General features: G+C 41.8%; 1 protein-coding gene across 17 annotated transcripts in view; it reads right to left on the bottom strand.

Annotated features, from left to right (window-relative positions):
- The window catches only part of LTBP1 (latent transforming growth factor beta binding protein 1), a 446,285-nt gene that overhangs the window by 202,734 nt on the left and 226,837 nt on the right, over nucleotides 1-16,714 (bottom strand). For all 17 annotated transcript variants that reach the window (XM_051843010.3, XM_008254559.5, XM_089326552.1 and 14 more), the window contains 2 exons: nucleotides 6,344-6,568; nucleotides 4,198-4,472 (listed from right to left, as the gene is read on the bottom strand). In XM_051843010.3, the coding sequence (XP_051698970.3) occupies nucleotides 4,198-4,472; nucleotides 6,344-6,568 (500 nt within the window). The remainder of the gene's footprint in view (nucleotides 1-4,197; nucleotides 4,473-6,343; nucleotides 6,569-16,714) is intronic.

The raw sequence follows: 16,714 nt of genomic DNA on the forward strand, positions 1-16,714 counted from the left end.
GTTGTCAAGAATTTCACTACCACCTGTAGGGTGGATTCACTGCCCAGGGATTTTCTCCATCAGCCCTCTATCTTTTTACCTCTACAATGGCACTGGACTCCCTGCTGATATGCAAGAACACATCAATGTTAACGTCCCTCAGGGCTGGGACTGCTCCTAACAAAGGTGCAGCCCTCTCCTCTTCACCAGCCTCCTCTAAGGGTCAGCCCATCAGGCATGGCCATTATTCCTCCGATTTCTGAAATGAGAACCTCCAAAGTAGTCCAACTCATTGCGATGTTTTTGTTCACATCAGCCTAGAAGCAAGTCCTGAGGCTTGATTTGTCACAAAACCTCCTGTACTCATCTGTCTGTACTTTCCTGGGAACTTCCCAGACCGGCTGCCAGTCATTTCACACTTGGACAAGAACAACTTTGCCATCCTCCGTTTACCATCCCTGCGCTCACGCTGCCCACCCCCTTCAAAAGTGGGAATTCTAAAAATTCTCTTATAAAAGTTCCTTAAATGTACTGTTACAGATTTTAAGCTCAGCTTAAAGATGCATAATTACATATACACACGTCTAGCAAATTATAGCATTTTCTCTGTTCTCCTCTCATAAAAAATTTTCTAATATGCTCAGAAATCCAAGGAATAATACAATAATCACTTGTATATGGACTATTCAGAGTCAATAAGTGATACAGTTTGCCACGTTTATGTGTGAAATACGTTTGAAATTAAGTTATAGACATCATGGCATTTCAGTTCTAAAATTTTCAGCATTAATTCCCCTATGTAAGCCCCAATACAATTATCACACCCAAGAAAACAAGTAACAACTCCGAAACATCATCTAAGATTCAGCTCCTATCCCGATTTCTTCAATTGTTCCCAAAATATCTTTTAGAATTAGCTTTCTTTAACAACTAAGATGTCATTAGTTTACATACTACCTTTATTAAGTCATCTCATTTTGTCTCATGGTATGGTTTTAAGAAGAAGTCAGGTAGTAAAGTCTAATACTATGAATCTATCTGATGTTTTTATATGTCTCTGTGTGATATTTTCAGATGCTTCTTCATCCTAAGTGTCCCCTATAAGCTGGAGGCACGGGTCTAAAAGTTTGATGAGATTCAGGTCTGACGGTTCCGGCAAGAACACTTCAAGGGTGATGCAGTAAACTCCACACCATGTCACATTAAGAGGCTCACAACATCAGCTGGCCTCAGCACCAACAATGCTGAGCCTGATCATTGGGTCAAGGGGGCTTCCCAATACCTGGCCTTGCTACCAAGCCTTTTACAGTGCACTACGCCTTAGACTTCCGACGTTTCCCATCTGTGCGAAGCGTGCCAAGAGTCTCAAGCTATTGTGTTTCTTTGATCTCTTCCGACACCTCTTCTTCATCCTTTTCTTACAACGTTCCCATTCCGCAGTTTAATTATTCTCCCTCTTTGCTCTCTAAGTTGGGTTTCCTAACCAATCGTCCATTTTTATTCATTATCCAAGTAGTTCTGAAATTCTATTCTTTAAAGTTTCTCCAAGTTCAAATACATTCATCCTGAGTTTTCAATCCCAAGGTTATTGCCTATTATAATGTGCCACAGATAAGGGCTATTTCTGCCAAATTTATTTTGCATATGATTTTTCATAGCAACCTATAAACATAGGTGCTTATTGATAACTATTTCATTACAAGCCTCAATAGTTTAAATCTGCAACAAGAATGTTGTTTATAATTATAACAAGAATGTTGTTTATAATGTTGTTAACTATTGTTAAAATAGCTTAAATTTGCAATAAGAATTCAGTTTCCACTGAATAAAGCAATAGAGAACATTTATACTTTTTGTCTGTTCCTTTTTGAAGAATTTTTGTCATTGATTTTCAATCTACCTTTACCTCCAGGGTATAACCATGTTTGTAAACCAACCACAGCAGGAAAGCATAAATGTCTTCAGAATCTTTGCATGATGATCTATATCCTGATAACTATTTGCCAGTTACAGATTTTTTAAATGCATGGGTCACCCTAACTGCACAAATTAATTAGGCAATTATGGACATTCAGCAATATTTCTTGTAATCAGGAACGTGAATACATACAAACTGAGACACTTTTCCGAAAACAAATCTTTATTTTGAAGCTGTGTATTAGTGACTACACATGCAAAATGAATTAAGAATTGAGATCACTGTCTGGATCACTCAGACCAAATTCAGAGAAGTATCCAGATAAGGAAAAAGTATTCCACTGAGCTCAAAGTATTTGTGTAACTCCATCAATTATGCAATTCACGGGGATTGTATAGTCCAGTTTAGGTTTACAAGTAAATAATCGCTTCTCATCTTTTCTAGTTGCCAATCATCTGCCCAACATTATACAAGAATAACAAGTTTGCTATGCCTCATTTTCTGGCTTTTTATCATCTGTGTTCCAAGTTGGAAACCTGGGAGAAAGGTACTGGGCACGCAGTTTTAAAAGGATCTGCTTTTTCCCTTCTCCATGACCAGCCTAGGCTGGAATGAGTAAACAATGCAAACGGCACCAAGTCCGTCCTCCCTCGCCAAGGCTAGTCTGGTCCGAAAGCGTGAGATGTAGGATGCTGGTCTTCAGTTCCACTGCCCCTCTTGAAACCCAGCCTTTACATGAACTCCAGTCTTTACTCCCGAGTCGAATTTACATTGATGATGCTCCTTCCCCCAAAAGCATCTGCTGACACTGCATGTCAGGGGAGGAATGAAAAGCCACTTTAGGCCCCCTGGAGAGGATGTTTCAAGTCCCTCAAGGCAGATGACAGGTTGTTTTTGGGGAACTGAGGTTTTCCCTGTCTCACTGACACAGGCAACCACCTACTCCGATCACTTTATTTGACTCTATTAGTATTCTCTAAGCTAATATTTACATAGTTCCATGACATTGGCAAAGCATGGCTCACATTCATTATCTTGTTTAATCTTAACAAAGTCCATGAGCCTCATATTCTTGTCTCCACTTTGCAGATAAGGAAGTTGGTTCCCTGCCACCAAGTGCTCGCCTAAGGCTCTAATCAAAGTCTTAAACCTCCCCAGGGATGCTCTTTCCATTCAGGTCCAAAGACCAATTTCCCTCCTACTGCTAGAAGAAAGGTGATAATCCTACTATTGACTCATTCAGTACCTAAAACTGTTTTCCAGGTTTCTAAGGCAGTCACAACTGATTCTACTACTCACTCTCCCTCCCCTCTCTCCCCCACCCACACACATACACAAACACGCAGTTTTTGAATGATCAGGAAACAACAGACAATAATAAATATATCTCATCTACTCTTCTGAGTACTTAAACAATAACTAAAGGACAGGAGGAGAACCACAGGACAAACCAGATAGCACCCACTAGTTGGAGTAGAAGGACTAACACTTTGAGGTTTGTCTTCACTACATATATTCAATGGTGAGTTAAAAAACATAAAACTTAGTCCTTCTCTTACTTTATAATATAAATATAGTCCTAAAGATATAAGTAAACCCAGTGATATTTAAGATGCACTCCAAATAACCCATACATTGCCATTCTAGTTAAAGAAAATAAAATATGACATGAGTTATATACTTGCAAAATGGGTTCAAAATTCCACTATTCCTACTGACCTACAAATTACTGCAAAGCATTTTCAACCATTTTTGTAGAATACATTTCTTGTACTATATCTTGTGTCCAACAAATGATTTACACACAGATCACCCCAACTGAAAAAACACAAACAGGCCATCACAGACTTCCAGCAATATTTCTAGAAATAAGTTCACTACTTAAAACCATTCTATACGTTAGGGTAATATTTTTTTCTTTCTGGAAAGGGTATTACTTTAGATTTCAGCTTTGCAGACCACTGTTCTCTCTGGACCCACCCAATGACCTCACTGCATGAGTGGCTATGGGTGTTCTCTGCACTTGGTGGCAGAAAACCAGACTCCTTATCTGCATAGTGGAGACAAGAATATGGGGCTCATGGACTTTAAGACTAAACAAGATAACAAATGTAACCCATGCCTTGCAAATACCAAGAACTATGCAAAAACTGCTTATAATTTCAAAACTAGCCCCTGGGATCACAGTCTGCCAACCAAGCCCTCTACAGAAAAGCATTTTTACACCAACTCACTTTCTCCATTACGCTAACACCATATCTAGAAGCCATTTCTAAAACAAGTAAGATAGTGTTGCTAACCTGTGACCCAATGGTTTCCTGGAAGCACCGGCCAAGCTGTGTCTTGGCAGCCACAGGATAGACGTGAGGAATGACCTGCTGGTGCGAGTATGTGGAATGCACAGTCTGGGTCTTCTGGGGAGGAAGTCCCTGGTAAGACATTTGGGGTTGGCTTGGTTGAGCTTCTTTCACCTTCTGGCCTGTTGGGCCGTCGATCCTTGAAACCTGGTGGATCTGCACGGAAGCTTCAGGAGGATGCTTCACGTGGATATTCACTATGTTCGGAGGAAATTTCACTAAAACAGATTCGGAGGAAGACTCATTAGAATAATCAAAAAGGAAGTCTTTTTTTTTTGGGGGGGGGGGTAAAGATTTATTTATTTATTTACTTGAGAGGCAGAGTTACAGACAGAGGGAGAGACAGAAAGGTCTTCTATCGACTGGTTCACTCCTTAAAAGGCCGCAACGGACAGAGCTGGGCTGATTCGAAGCCAGAAACCAGGAGCCCCTTCCAGGTTTCCCACATGGGTGCAGGGGTCCAAGCACTTGGGCCATCTTCTACTGCTTTCCCAGGCCACAGCAGAGAGCTAGATCAGAAGAGGAGCAGCCGGACTTGAACTGGCGCCCATATGGGATGCTGGCATTGCAGAAGGATGATTAACCTACTATGCCACAGTGCCAGCCCAGAAGTCCAGATTTTTAAAACAGGAAAGTAAATTTTATTTGTACACATATTTACATACATACATACATACATATATATACATATATATATGTATATATATATATGTCTTCTTGCTGCTTGGCCCTCAAAACTCTTGCGAATGAAAGGGAATACTCAAAATGACCATTAAGGGTAGGTGAATGGCCTAGTAGAGAAGCTGCCCATTGTTAGGCCTGTGTTCCATACTGGAGTGCCTGGGTTTGAGTTCCAGTTCTGCTCCCAACTCGAGCTTCCTGTCAATGCACACTCTGGGAGACAGCAGTGATGGCTAGAGTGGCTGGGTCTCTGCTTCCTATGGGGGAAACGTGATTGAGTTCCAGGCTCCTGGCTTCAGCCTGGCTCAGGCTTGGCTGTTGCAGACTAGGGAGTGGGCCAGTGGATGGGAGTACTCGCTGTCTAATAAAATAAAATTTTAAAAGAAAATTATACCTGAATTTTTATATATGTATTTTAAAAAATTGTACATATAAAGAGAAATTAAAACCTCTAATAGTAACACATTCATTAGATGAAAAATACTCTTGACTCTTATAGTCATGAACTTATGAAATTAATGTTGTATGTTGTCATGAGTGCATTTTATCCAAAAATAGGAAAGATTCAAGAATTTGGTTAAATTTAAATTTCTCACAAAGGTTCTATCATAGAAATGTTAGGATTTACATTTTTCTATTATAAATAGAAAGCCAGTTTTACAAGGCACAATTCTGTTAAAGAACAGAGTTATATACACACATATATTTGTGCTTCTTGTAACATACACAAAATATCAGCGTGTTTTTAACCTTATAAAAAGATTAATCATTTGAAGCTTTAAACAAAATCTAATCTGATGCAAAGCTTCAGGTTTTAAAGGGTAAGAACCAGCAACATTTCTCTGAACTCTTTTTAAAAGTTGTGCATTGACGAAGATGCCAGGTTTAAAAGAATGAATTAGTCATAGAATTTCTGAGATCCAAGTGACCTAGTTTACTTTCCTCTACAGATGGACAAATTGAAGCCCAATGTGGTTGAATGACTGTTTAGAACCAAAGCCATGTACTCTTCAGCTACAAAACTCACAGCAGGTGCTGTGGGACCTGCTAATTTAATTTGCCATAAAGACCAAAAAGAACGCTGCTCTGCTCATCCACCTCCCAGGTCTCGCTAGAATAATGTCCAGCCCATTTACCAGCTCTTCGCAGTAAAAGGCACTAGAGGAGGAGGGATTCTTCTTCACTTTCTTATTTCATAGATACCAATTAACTACGGCCCAGAAGGTACTGCAGTCGCCAAGCTCAGGCCAGAGTCTGCCTCCACTGCCCTTTTCCAGGCCCCTGATCATATATTATTTAATGCTTCAACATCAGCCCTGGCCATCTGCAGACACCTGGTTTCTAGTTTATAGGTTTCATGGTTTAATGGAGATCTGGTGAATGTACAAAACGAGAACAAAAAGCCTACCTTTGACTCCTTGCTGGCTGGTCATGGTGAGAGGCAAGGTATGTGTAGAATGGATGACGTGCGTCCCCAGAGCCTTGCCTGGCTGCTGGGAATGCTGGTAAAGTTTAGGGACGCTGGCACCATGGACGGGGATCTGACAAAGCTTTCCTGTGAAGTTGGGAGGGCACTGACATTTGTCTCGTGCACTGCACTGGCCACCATTCATACACGGAAGATGGCAGATAACTGAAAGGCAAAAGAGAAAACGTGCACAGTTGGTCAGTTTTTCCAAAGCTGAGGAACAGCCAATCAACAAGACCCTCAAAACACATAGCTCACACAGCCATCCTGCTCCTGCTGTCTTGAGAAATGGTAACAGATGAGTACATGCCGCGCCAAAAAACAGTCTATTGCTCCCTTCCTCCTTCTTTCCCTGAGTCATTTAATTCCCTAGTAGCTTATGATGGTTCTCCTCCAACAATGGAAAGAAAAGTTTATAGGAAAAGAACACACGTAAAGTTGCCACTCAAGATTACTGTCCAAAGTGTCATTTTAAGTATCTCTCTTAATCTATAAGTACCTTGCTTTCCTACTTGAGTACTAATTCAGTAACTGTCTCCCTAAATTACAAACTCCTTGGGAACAGGACTATGTCTGGCTTAGTAATCTTTATAAACTTGGCATCTAGAACAGTATCTTGCACTCAACGAACACTAAATAAATAAATGAAGAAACAAAAGAGAGTGATAAAAATAATCTGTTGAAAATGTTTTGTATAAGGGGCCGGCGCCGCGGCTCACTAGGCTAATCCTCCGCCTAGCGGCGCCGGCACACCGGGTTCTAGTCCCGGTTGGGGCGCCGGATTCTGTCCTGGTTGCCCCTCTTCCAGGCCAGTTCTCTGCTGTGGCCAGGGAGTGCAGTGGAGGATGGCCCAGGTGCTTGGGCCCTGCACCCCATGGGAGACCAGGAGAAGCACCTGGCTCCTGGCTCCTGCCATCGGATCAGCGCGGTGCGCCGGCCGCAGCGCGCCGGCCACGGTGGCCATTGGAGGGTGAACCAACGGCAAAGGAAGACCTTTCTCTCTGTCTCTCTCTCTCACTGTCCACTCTGCCTGTTAAAAAAAAAAAAAAATGTTTTGTATAAGACATTGAACAAGAAAGTAGGATGCTTTGAATGACAATAAGAATTTGTAGTCTTGTGGGAGTAAGAAGACCTCAGTGAAACCCAGAGGCAGTGATTATTTGTTCGGAACCATGATAGTTAGAATACAGAAAAATAAGAGGGTACGCCAGGTAGGAGAATTGTTAGAAGGATTTTTTAATTTGGCTGAATTCAGATTGTGGCCAGCCTCCTCATCATGACTCAAACTTCAGGTATCACAGTGTATTAACTTAGTAACTGCATCAAGTGCAAACTCCACTGCCAATTTAGGAACACAAATCATTTTGTGAATACCACATATGCATGACCAGTGACAAATGTCACTTTTTTCAAAGTCTCATCAGTTACTGCACATTGGTTCATCAGTTCAGGCACAGACAGCAAAGCAGGTAGTTCTGTTGCCTCCTCGTCTCAAAGTGATAAAGTCACAGAACATCTTACACAAGTGGATAACCAAAAAACAATATGGGTCAAAAAAAAAAAAAAAAAAAAGTAAAGAAATGAAAAGTGATAACGCTGAAAGTGAAATTCGGAAGTGATTGTGTCAAGTATTTTACAACTGTGGATCCACTTCCCTCATTTTGTCCGAACTTGAACAGGAGCATACGGTGGGCCCTTGGCCTGGCATTGGAGACATCAGTTGTGATGCCTGTGCCTCGTATCAAAGTACCTAGGCTCAATGCCCACCTTCAGCTCCCTGACTGCTGCTTCCAGACAACACAGAGCCTGGCAGGCAGCAATGATGGCTCAAAAAACTGGGTTCCTGCCACCCAAGGAGGAGGCCTGGATGGAATTCCTCGCTCACAGCTTCACTACCTTTAGCCCTTGTGGGCATTTGGAGAGTGAACCAGCAGACAGGAGTGTACTAGCTTGCCCATGAATACTCACTCACTCACATGTTCTCTCTCTCTCATCTGTGTGTGTGTGTGTGTGTGTGTGTGTTCTCTCAGATGAATAATTTTTTTTAAAAAGGAAAGGTACTCCATATCACAAATTATGCCAGAAAATAAGCTTGTTTAAATTATTCTTGATGTTTTACTATTCAAAGAAATAAAACACTTTAATTCTCACTGTTGCTAACATTTCAAATTACAGACTATTAAACAAATACTAGCATTACTATTTTTCCACTTATCTATATATTTACAACCAACACTAAAATTTTTAATGCTTTGACAGATTTTTAAAGGTCATAGAACTCATAATTTTCCACTGATAATTAAGATGCAAAGACTATCCATAACTCAGAGTGACTTCATATCTATAACTATCTTTTTATAAAGAAACATTGACTTTTAGTAGATATTTCTAGTATGAATGGTACATTTTGGAATCTAACACAAACTTAATTAGCTTTGTGTAAATCTACTAAACCCTAGAGATAACTTCCACCCAATCATTTCAAGGACTGTGCTGGTCTAAGTGGGCCCAGCAAGAATCCCTGAACTATAATAATCCTGTGTCTCTCCAGCCATAAAGGAAATGGTTTCTGCTTGACTTATTTCAACCAATAAAAGGCCACTATTTATAACCATTTATGAATGAGAAATAAAATAGCTGTTCTCCTGTTTCAACATTGTCTAAAATCTAAATTATAATATAAAGTTCTTCGCCTCAGTTTCCTAACTACATGCTAAACCCACTGTGGCAGGTAATCTTTTTACACCTAGATTGTGATTTATATCAAGGAAAACAAATTTAAAACCAACCCACAAACTTTAGGAATTCTACTATGAATGGCTTCTCTCTGTTCACCAAAGTTCACCCCACTCTCAAAATGTCACGTAGCGCTGGATCGCCGGGGCTGCCAGTGTTCTGTAAACCTACTCAGGTCACAGGAGGAAAGAGTAAGTCATCTTTAAGGCTGAGTGGAGAAGCTTGTGGTATGCGGGCTGTAAGTCTAGCCATGGCACATATATTTTAGAGAATGTAACTTGAAAGTATAACGTAGAACGCTGGCTGAGCAACTCCATAACCTCGCCAACCTGACATTGTGCTGGCCATCATCGTAATTCACTCGATTGCATCATTTGGTCACCTGGGAACTACTGCAAACAATAGGAGGTATGTGGGCTTTCAGCCTGCTATTTCAGAACGTGTAAGTTCATGACACCTACTGAAAGGATCTCATGGTCCAACTCTAAAAGGTCAAGATGAGCACATGCAGCCATGCTGGTAGAACAGAAAGCTGGGGTGTTAAATACAGCAAGGGTTTCCATTGCATTCCCCACTCACTACAGTTTGTAAGATAACTTGCGGTATACACGAAATTGGGCTGACGTGGTAGCACTCATGTTCTCTGCCACAAACTGGAATCTGGTTTAAATGAACAAATACTAACGACTTGTATACAAATTTGGGCAAACTGAATTCTCTTACCAGCTGTACTATAAAAAGGAATACACTGCCTCTTTCTTTCCTGTTATTTTAGCTGACTATAAAAATACTTAAGCTGCTTGTTTCCAAAAGGCGCTCTAAGAATGTTCTCAACCTTCCTGCAGCGGTATGCTGGCCACTGTGCCCACACCCCGGCTTTCTGTGCCAGCAGACAGACCGTTTCAAGTTATTGTGGCTAAGGCAGAACAGAGAAAACAAACTTCCATCTGCAGAAAAACCTACATCTGTCATTTCACAGGACAGACACGCACATGATTGCCATTTGAATAGCTACTTATACTTTCCCACTTGTTTCTGATTAGAAGAATAATGTTCCCTTCAAGGCCTTCAACATTTTTGTTAATTCCCTTGGAGGGCCTATGTGGGGGCGGGGAGCAATAGGAGGGGTCACATTTATAGAAAAAAAAACTTATCACATTCTCTGAAAGCTTGCAGATAACAAATATGTTTATATAAACTGTAGCAAACCATTGCTCATTTTTAAGAACCTATGCCACTCTAAACAAAAAAAAAAAAAAAAAAAAAAAAAAAAAGAACGAACGAATAATGGTGCGCTTGCCTCTGAATTCAGTACACATCATAAAATCAGAAATGCTGGAGCTGAAGGCCCAGATGATGGTTTTATTCTTCCGGAGCTAGAACAGAGGGTCGGAGGAGACCTAGCCCCACACGGGAACCAAGGGGAGAAGCATGTGCATTGGTTTCCTCCGTAGGGGAAGGGCAGATTTATAACTGTTGTGCTGTAAAATTGCCCACCATCAGTTCTTGAATGTCTGTCTGCTAACTGACTCTGACTCAAGGACTCAATGAAGAAAATATATGACAGGTTGGTCCAGAACAACCTGTCCAAGGAAGTCAAGTTCAAGGTAAACCTAAGAAGAGAAGAATTCAGTTGATGTGAAAAGTTGGCAGAAGAGTGCAAAGGAAAAAGAAATGAGAGCTAGGATCTGGAGGTGAGAGGTTTACAGAGACCCAGACACTGAATGAATGCTGTGTGGGTGGAGTGTAGGAGGCGAGGAGCGAGGGAGGGCAGCGGGGTGTCAGAGAGAGACACGGAACAGAGTCCGCTTCTTTCCACGAGCATGGAAGGAGCCAGTAGATGTACCAAGAGGGAAAGAAACAAGTAAACGCTGAAATCAGGACCAGGGCAGACCATCATCACAGATTACAGAAGCAGGGAGAAACAAAGAACAGGATAAGGAAGCTGTAAGGCCCTCTGTGGTCCACACACGGAATATGCATTGTTAGTTTGGCTTTGAGTTCTGGACCTTCATTCATATTTTTTAATAACTACTTAGCCAGATACAAGTTCTATTCCTGGAAGGTTTCATTTAAAACTCATTAAATGTATAACCATCTTGCAGGTAAGAGGATCATTACTTTTAAACACGTGAGAGAACACGTTAGTATCCTCCACAGAACATGCGAAAGGAGGAGACAGCTCCAAAGAGATTCAGGGGCAAAGGAAATATGCCTCAATTACAGAGTTAAAATGCACACACCAAGTTCTCCCTGCCAGTGAATCTCATTTCTGTTTTCAGGGTATGTGCATTTATTTGACACCAGCTGTGAAAATATACACATTATAGTTTCACAGCTTGGATATAAAATATTTTCTATTTATGAGCATATTTTTACTAGGACTAATTTCATAAATATTGGTAGTAAACGGTGGTTTTAAACTCTAGATGAAGGGATGATTTTTTTTCTTTCCTAAAAAGATTATTTATTTATCTATCTTTTTTTTAAACATTTATTTAGTAAGTATAAATTTCCAAAGTACAGTTTATAGATTACAATGCCCCCCCCAATATCTTCCCTCCTACAATGGCTTTTCCCCCCCATAACTTCCCTCCCACCCACAACCCTCCCATCTCCCACTCCCTCTCCCATTCCATTCACATCAAGATTCATTTTCAATTCTCTTTATATACAGAAGATCGATTTAGTATATATTAAGTAAAGATTTCATCAGTTTGCACCCACACAGAACATAAAGTGTAAAATACTGTTTCAGTACTAGTTATAGCATTACTTCACACTGAACAACGCATTAAGGACAGAGATCTTACATGAGGAATAAGTACACAGTTGTTGTTGACTTAACAATTTGACACTCTTGTTTATGGTGTCAGTAATCTCCCTAGGTTCTAGTCATGAGTTGCCAAGGCTATGGAAGCCTTTTGAGTTCGCCAACTTCGATCTTATTTAGACAAGGTCATAGTCAAAGTGGAAGTTCTCTCCTCCCTTCAGAGAAAGGTATCTCCTTCTTTGATGGCCCCGTTCTTTCTACTGGGATCTCACTCACAGAGATCTTTCATCTAAGTCCTTTTTTTTCTTTTTCTTTTTCTTTTTTCTTTTTTTTTTTTTTTTTTTTTTTTTTTGGCAGAATGTCTTGGCTTTCCATGCCTAATATACTCTCATGGGCTCTTCAGCCAGATCCGAATGCCTTCAGGGCTGAATCTGAGGCCAGAGTGCTGTTTAGGACATCTGCCATTCTATGAGTCTGCCTTGTATCCCGCTTCCCGCTTCCTGCTTCCCATGTTGGATCGTTCTCTCCCTTTTTGATTCTATCAGTTAGTATTGCAGACACTAGTCTTGTTTGTGTGATCCTTTTGACTCTTAGACCTATCAGTGTGATCAGTTGTGAAAAAGAGATGATTTTTAAGAGAAAGACAAACAAAAGCATGCTGGAGGAGGAGAAATGCTCAGAGGCCAAAATGTTCGAGAAGGAAATGAACCAGTAAAAGAAGTTCCCTCACAGCATGGACCTCAGAACTCCACGACCATTATCTTCCCAACCAACATAGGCGTGAGTCACCATACAAGCATCTTGACTTTAAAGGCTATTACTTACCTACCTAAGTTTATCTGAAAGGCAGAACAGAAAGAGGGAGAGACAGACAGACAAATAGGCAGGTAAACAGAGATCTTTCATCGACTGACTAACCTTTCACATGGCCTTCCAACAGCTGGGGCTGCACTGGGCCAAAGCCAGGAATCGAACTCAATCCAGGTTGCCCACATGGGTGGCAGGGACCCAACTACTTGAGCCTCCCTTTGCCACCTCCCAAGGAGCACATTAGCACGAAGCTGAAATCAGGAGTGCAGGTGGGACTCAAACCTAGGCACTTCTAGTTAAGATGTGGGTCTCTAGACTGCTGTGCCAAAACCTTCCCCTAAAGACTGTGTTTAACCACAGGTTTAGTTCACCTGATCAAACACAGCATCTGCTTGTAAATTAGGAAGATCATTTTCATTCCATTCCCACCAGCATATACTAAGTACACTGAGTTAATGTTAAACTAAATATGGATTTCAACAAATGCAAGATATCAACCTTAACACAAAGATTCCAAGAATATCACTAATCCTAAAGGCGTGCAGGCATTAGTAAATACTATCATACCACGGTCTGTGTATAATCCAGGAGATATGATGCTCTACCGCATACACCAGAGCTCAGAACTTGGAATGGGGCCATTCATCATCTCCACTTTGCTTATGCTCTGTATTTATTTACCACCAACCTCACATAGCTGTGGGCTGTTTAATTTTATCAAGTTTTACACTTTGCATAACCTAAGCAGCAGACCATGAAACTCCACCGCATCCCCTTTATCACAGGCGTTGTCAACGCTGCTACCTCCTAGTCACGCCCAATCTCAAGACTCTTTCCCCTTAGGAGAAATGTAGCAGCATCTACAAGCTGCAGAGTACAGTAGACACACAAATCCTAAACACGTTGAGTTTGGAACCTCTTTTGATAACAATCTTCTGGGAAATAATTTTACTTCGTAGACGACACTGTCCTCACCTGTAAGATGAGATGACCAGGTTCTTTTTCTATGCCTAAAACTTTGGTTCTCAAAACTCCACCCCTGGGCCGGTGTTGTGGTACAGTGGAGTAAGCCACTGCCTTTAACACCAGACCCCATACAGGAGTGCCAGTTCAAGTCCCAGCTGTTCTGCTTCCAACAATTTCCCTGCTATTGTGCCCAGGAAGGCAGAAGATGACCCAAGTACTTGGACCCATGCCACCCACGTGGGAGACCCTGATGGAGTTCCTGGCTCCTGGCTTCAGCCTGGCCCAGTACCAACAGCTGTGGTCATTCAACAAATGTGAGGTATCTGTCTCTACATCTAACTCTGTCTTCCAAATAAACAAACTAAATCTTTAAAGGCAGTAACACCACCAACTCCAACCCAGTTAGTGAACAGAGTAGAATTCAGACTCCCCTACTCATCTAGTATGATCGGCAGAAGTTAAATACCAAAGACAAGAATACAGCCAGCCATCTGCTACCGTCTAGAAGGGGCTTAAGTTAATGTTGAGTGGTATGCCTTATTTTGATTTTTAATGAATAATCAGGCACTGACTCAAATTGGTTAACAAAAAATGACTTAGGGGAACGATATGAATACATCAAGTTGGGCACATAACAATGCTGCACACAGATGTTCAGTGAAACAAGCTTCCTAATAATGGGGGCAGGCTTCCTTCTGAGAGACCTCTCCTTTTTCATGGTGTCACTGACCCACCTGCTGGGAGGCTGCCACTGCCGCCACTGCAGCCTGGGACTTTCTTTAATGTCACTGCTTTCTCAAGAACCAAGGAATACCACTTAAGCCTAGGCTACCCACAATAATATTAAAAATAAGCTCTAAAACCTTTTTAAATTTGTTTCTCCACTCTAATTTACAAACTCTGTCTGCTGTGTTGTGTCTGGAGACTAAGTTCATACCCCCACTATGTTCATTAATATCTGCTTTATTTATTTATTTATTCCTGGGCCTCAGGAGAGGTCTCGAGATCAACCTAAATTTAGAATTTTTAAATATTTGCAAAGTCAGAACCTCAACACATATCCAACTTCAGGGCACAGAACTGCAATAAAAACCATCTGACATCATAGCCAGTCCAAATGCTTGTAGTCTTCAAAATCTGGCCCAAATATGGGCTCCAAGAAAGCAGCTTTCAGAAAAGAAAGGAAGAAGCGAACTATTGAGACCAGATAGAATGCTGGAGACATTTACAAATGGGGCAGGCGGCTAATGCTTTCCGTATCGTTCGTCACTCTGTTCCGTATTCCAATTATTTTGTCTGTCTCTTTCCTACTTTATTTTGAATGCACAGGATAGAAGCTATGATGTTATAATCTCTTATCCCTCACACTTCATAGCACAGCAATTTACAGATAGGAGCGTAACAAAAATTGTTGGCACTATTTTAATTCCCTAAAGAATCCAGATGGAAAATATGTAGAATTTGTACAAGGGGGATCCAAACAGTTCATGGAATATGGAATTAAAAGATACACTTGGGGGCTGGCGCCATGGCTCACTGGCTAATCCTCCGCCTGCGGCGCTGGCATCCCATATGGGTGCCGGGTTCTAGTCCCATTTGCTCCTCTTCTAGACCAGCTCTCAGCTGTGGCCCCGGAGTACAGTGGAGGATGGCCCAAGTGCTTGGGCACCTGCACTGGCGTGGGAGACCAGGAGGAAGCACCTGGCTCCTGGCTTTGGATCAGCGCAGCGCCGGGCGTAGCGGCCATTTGGAGGGTGAACCAGAAGGAGGAAGACCTTTCTCTCTCTCTCTAACTCTGCCTGTCAAAGAAAAAAAAAAAAAGATAAACTTGAGGCCGGCACTGTGGTGTAGCGGGTAAGGACATGGCCTGCAGTGCCTGCATTCCACATGGGTACGGGTTCAAGTCCCAGCTGCTCCACCTCTGACCCAGCTCTCTGCTATGACCTGGGAAATGAGTAGAAGATGGCCCAAGTCCTTGGGCCCCTGCACCCACATGGGAATACTTGGAAGAAGCTCCTGGCTTCGGATCAGCACAGCTCCGGCCGTTGTGGCCATCTGGGGAGTGAACCTCTCTCCGTCTCTGCCTCTAATTCTCTCTATGTAACTCTTTCAAATAAGTAAAATAAATCTTTTTTTAAAAAGATACTTATTTTGGTGATAAGAAAGAGACCTGTTTGAATTCCACACGTAGTTTTTCATAAAAAGCATTTTTCATAAACTTTCTGAAGACCCCCTACAGCTATACCTATTTTAATGTTTTTCTGCCACAATGTAATTTTAGCACAATACTAGAGAAATAGTTTCCAAACTATGTCCATAAAGTGCTAAGGTTTCCATAGAGAAAAAGGGACCTAAGTCTTAATTCATCCAATTTATTCTGCATATAAATAGTGAGGTACCGAGGCTGTGTGTGCTCAGGATATCGTGGCCAGGTAGTGACAGAACTGGAAAGAGAAGCCAGGTTTCCCAAGCCCTTTCCCAGTATTCTCTCCCACACACCAGATCGAAAAACGCAGCAAACCCATTTTTCAGGCTTCCATGGTCACCTGTGCTTTCACAACTGGGAGCAAGGCATGGTGACGGAGCCCTAACAAACCCGGGGTTTGGCTCGGTGGTTCATCAGGGAGACTCAACCATGTCTGGGGATCTAAAAACATCAGTTGGCTCTGCTATGGTGTGCACGTGTCCCCCAAATTTCAAGTCTTGCAAACTTAAACCCCAAGTCATACGTGGGGGGGTATTTGAGAGTTGGGATTTTTGGAGGTGAGCGTCTTAAGGCAAAGCTCTCGTGAATGGATGAATCCACTCATGGATTAATGGGTGGTGACGGGAGTGTGTGGCAACGGTGAGCTCTCTCTGGCTTGCTTGCTGTCTCACAGATGCTGGGCAGATGCTTCTGACCTTCCCAGCCTCCAGAACAGGGAGCTAAGCAAACCTCGATTCTTTATAAATTACCTTGTCTGTGGCATTAATTATCGTAACAGGAAACAGATTAATACAATCTACTTTTCTGCTTGTTAACAGAA

The sequence above is a fragment of the Oryctolagus cuniculus genome, chromosome 2, assembly GCF_051225735.1.
Source record: "Oryctolagus cuniculus isolate XC-2025 breed Fujian yellow rabbit chromosome 2, ASM5122573v1, whole genome shotgun sequence".
Lineage (NCBI taxonomy): Eukaryota > Metazoa > Chordata > Mammalia > Lagomorpha > Leporidae > Oryctolagus > Oryctolagus cuniculus.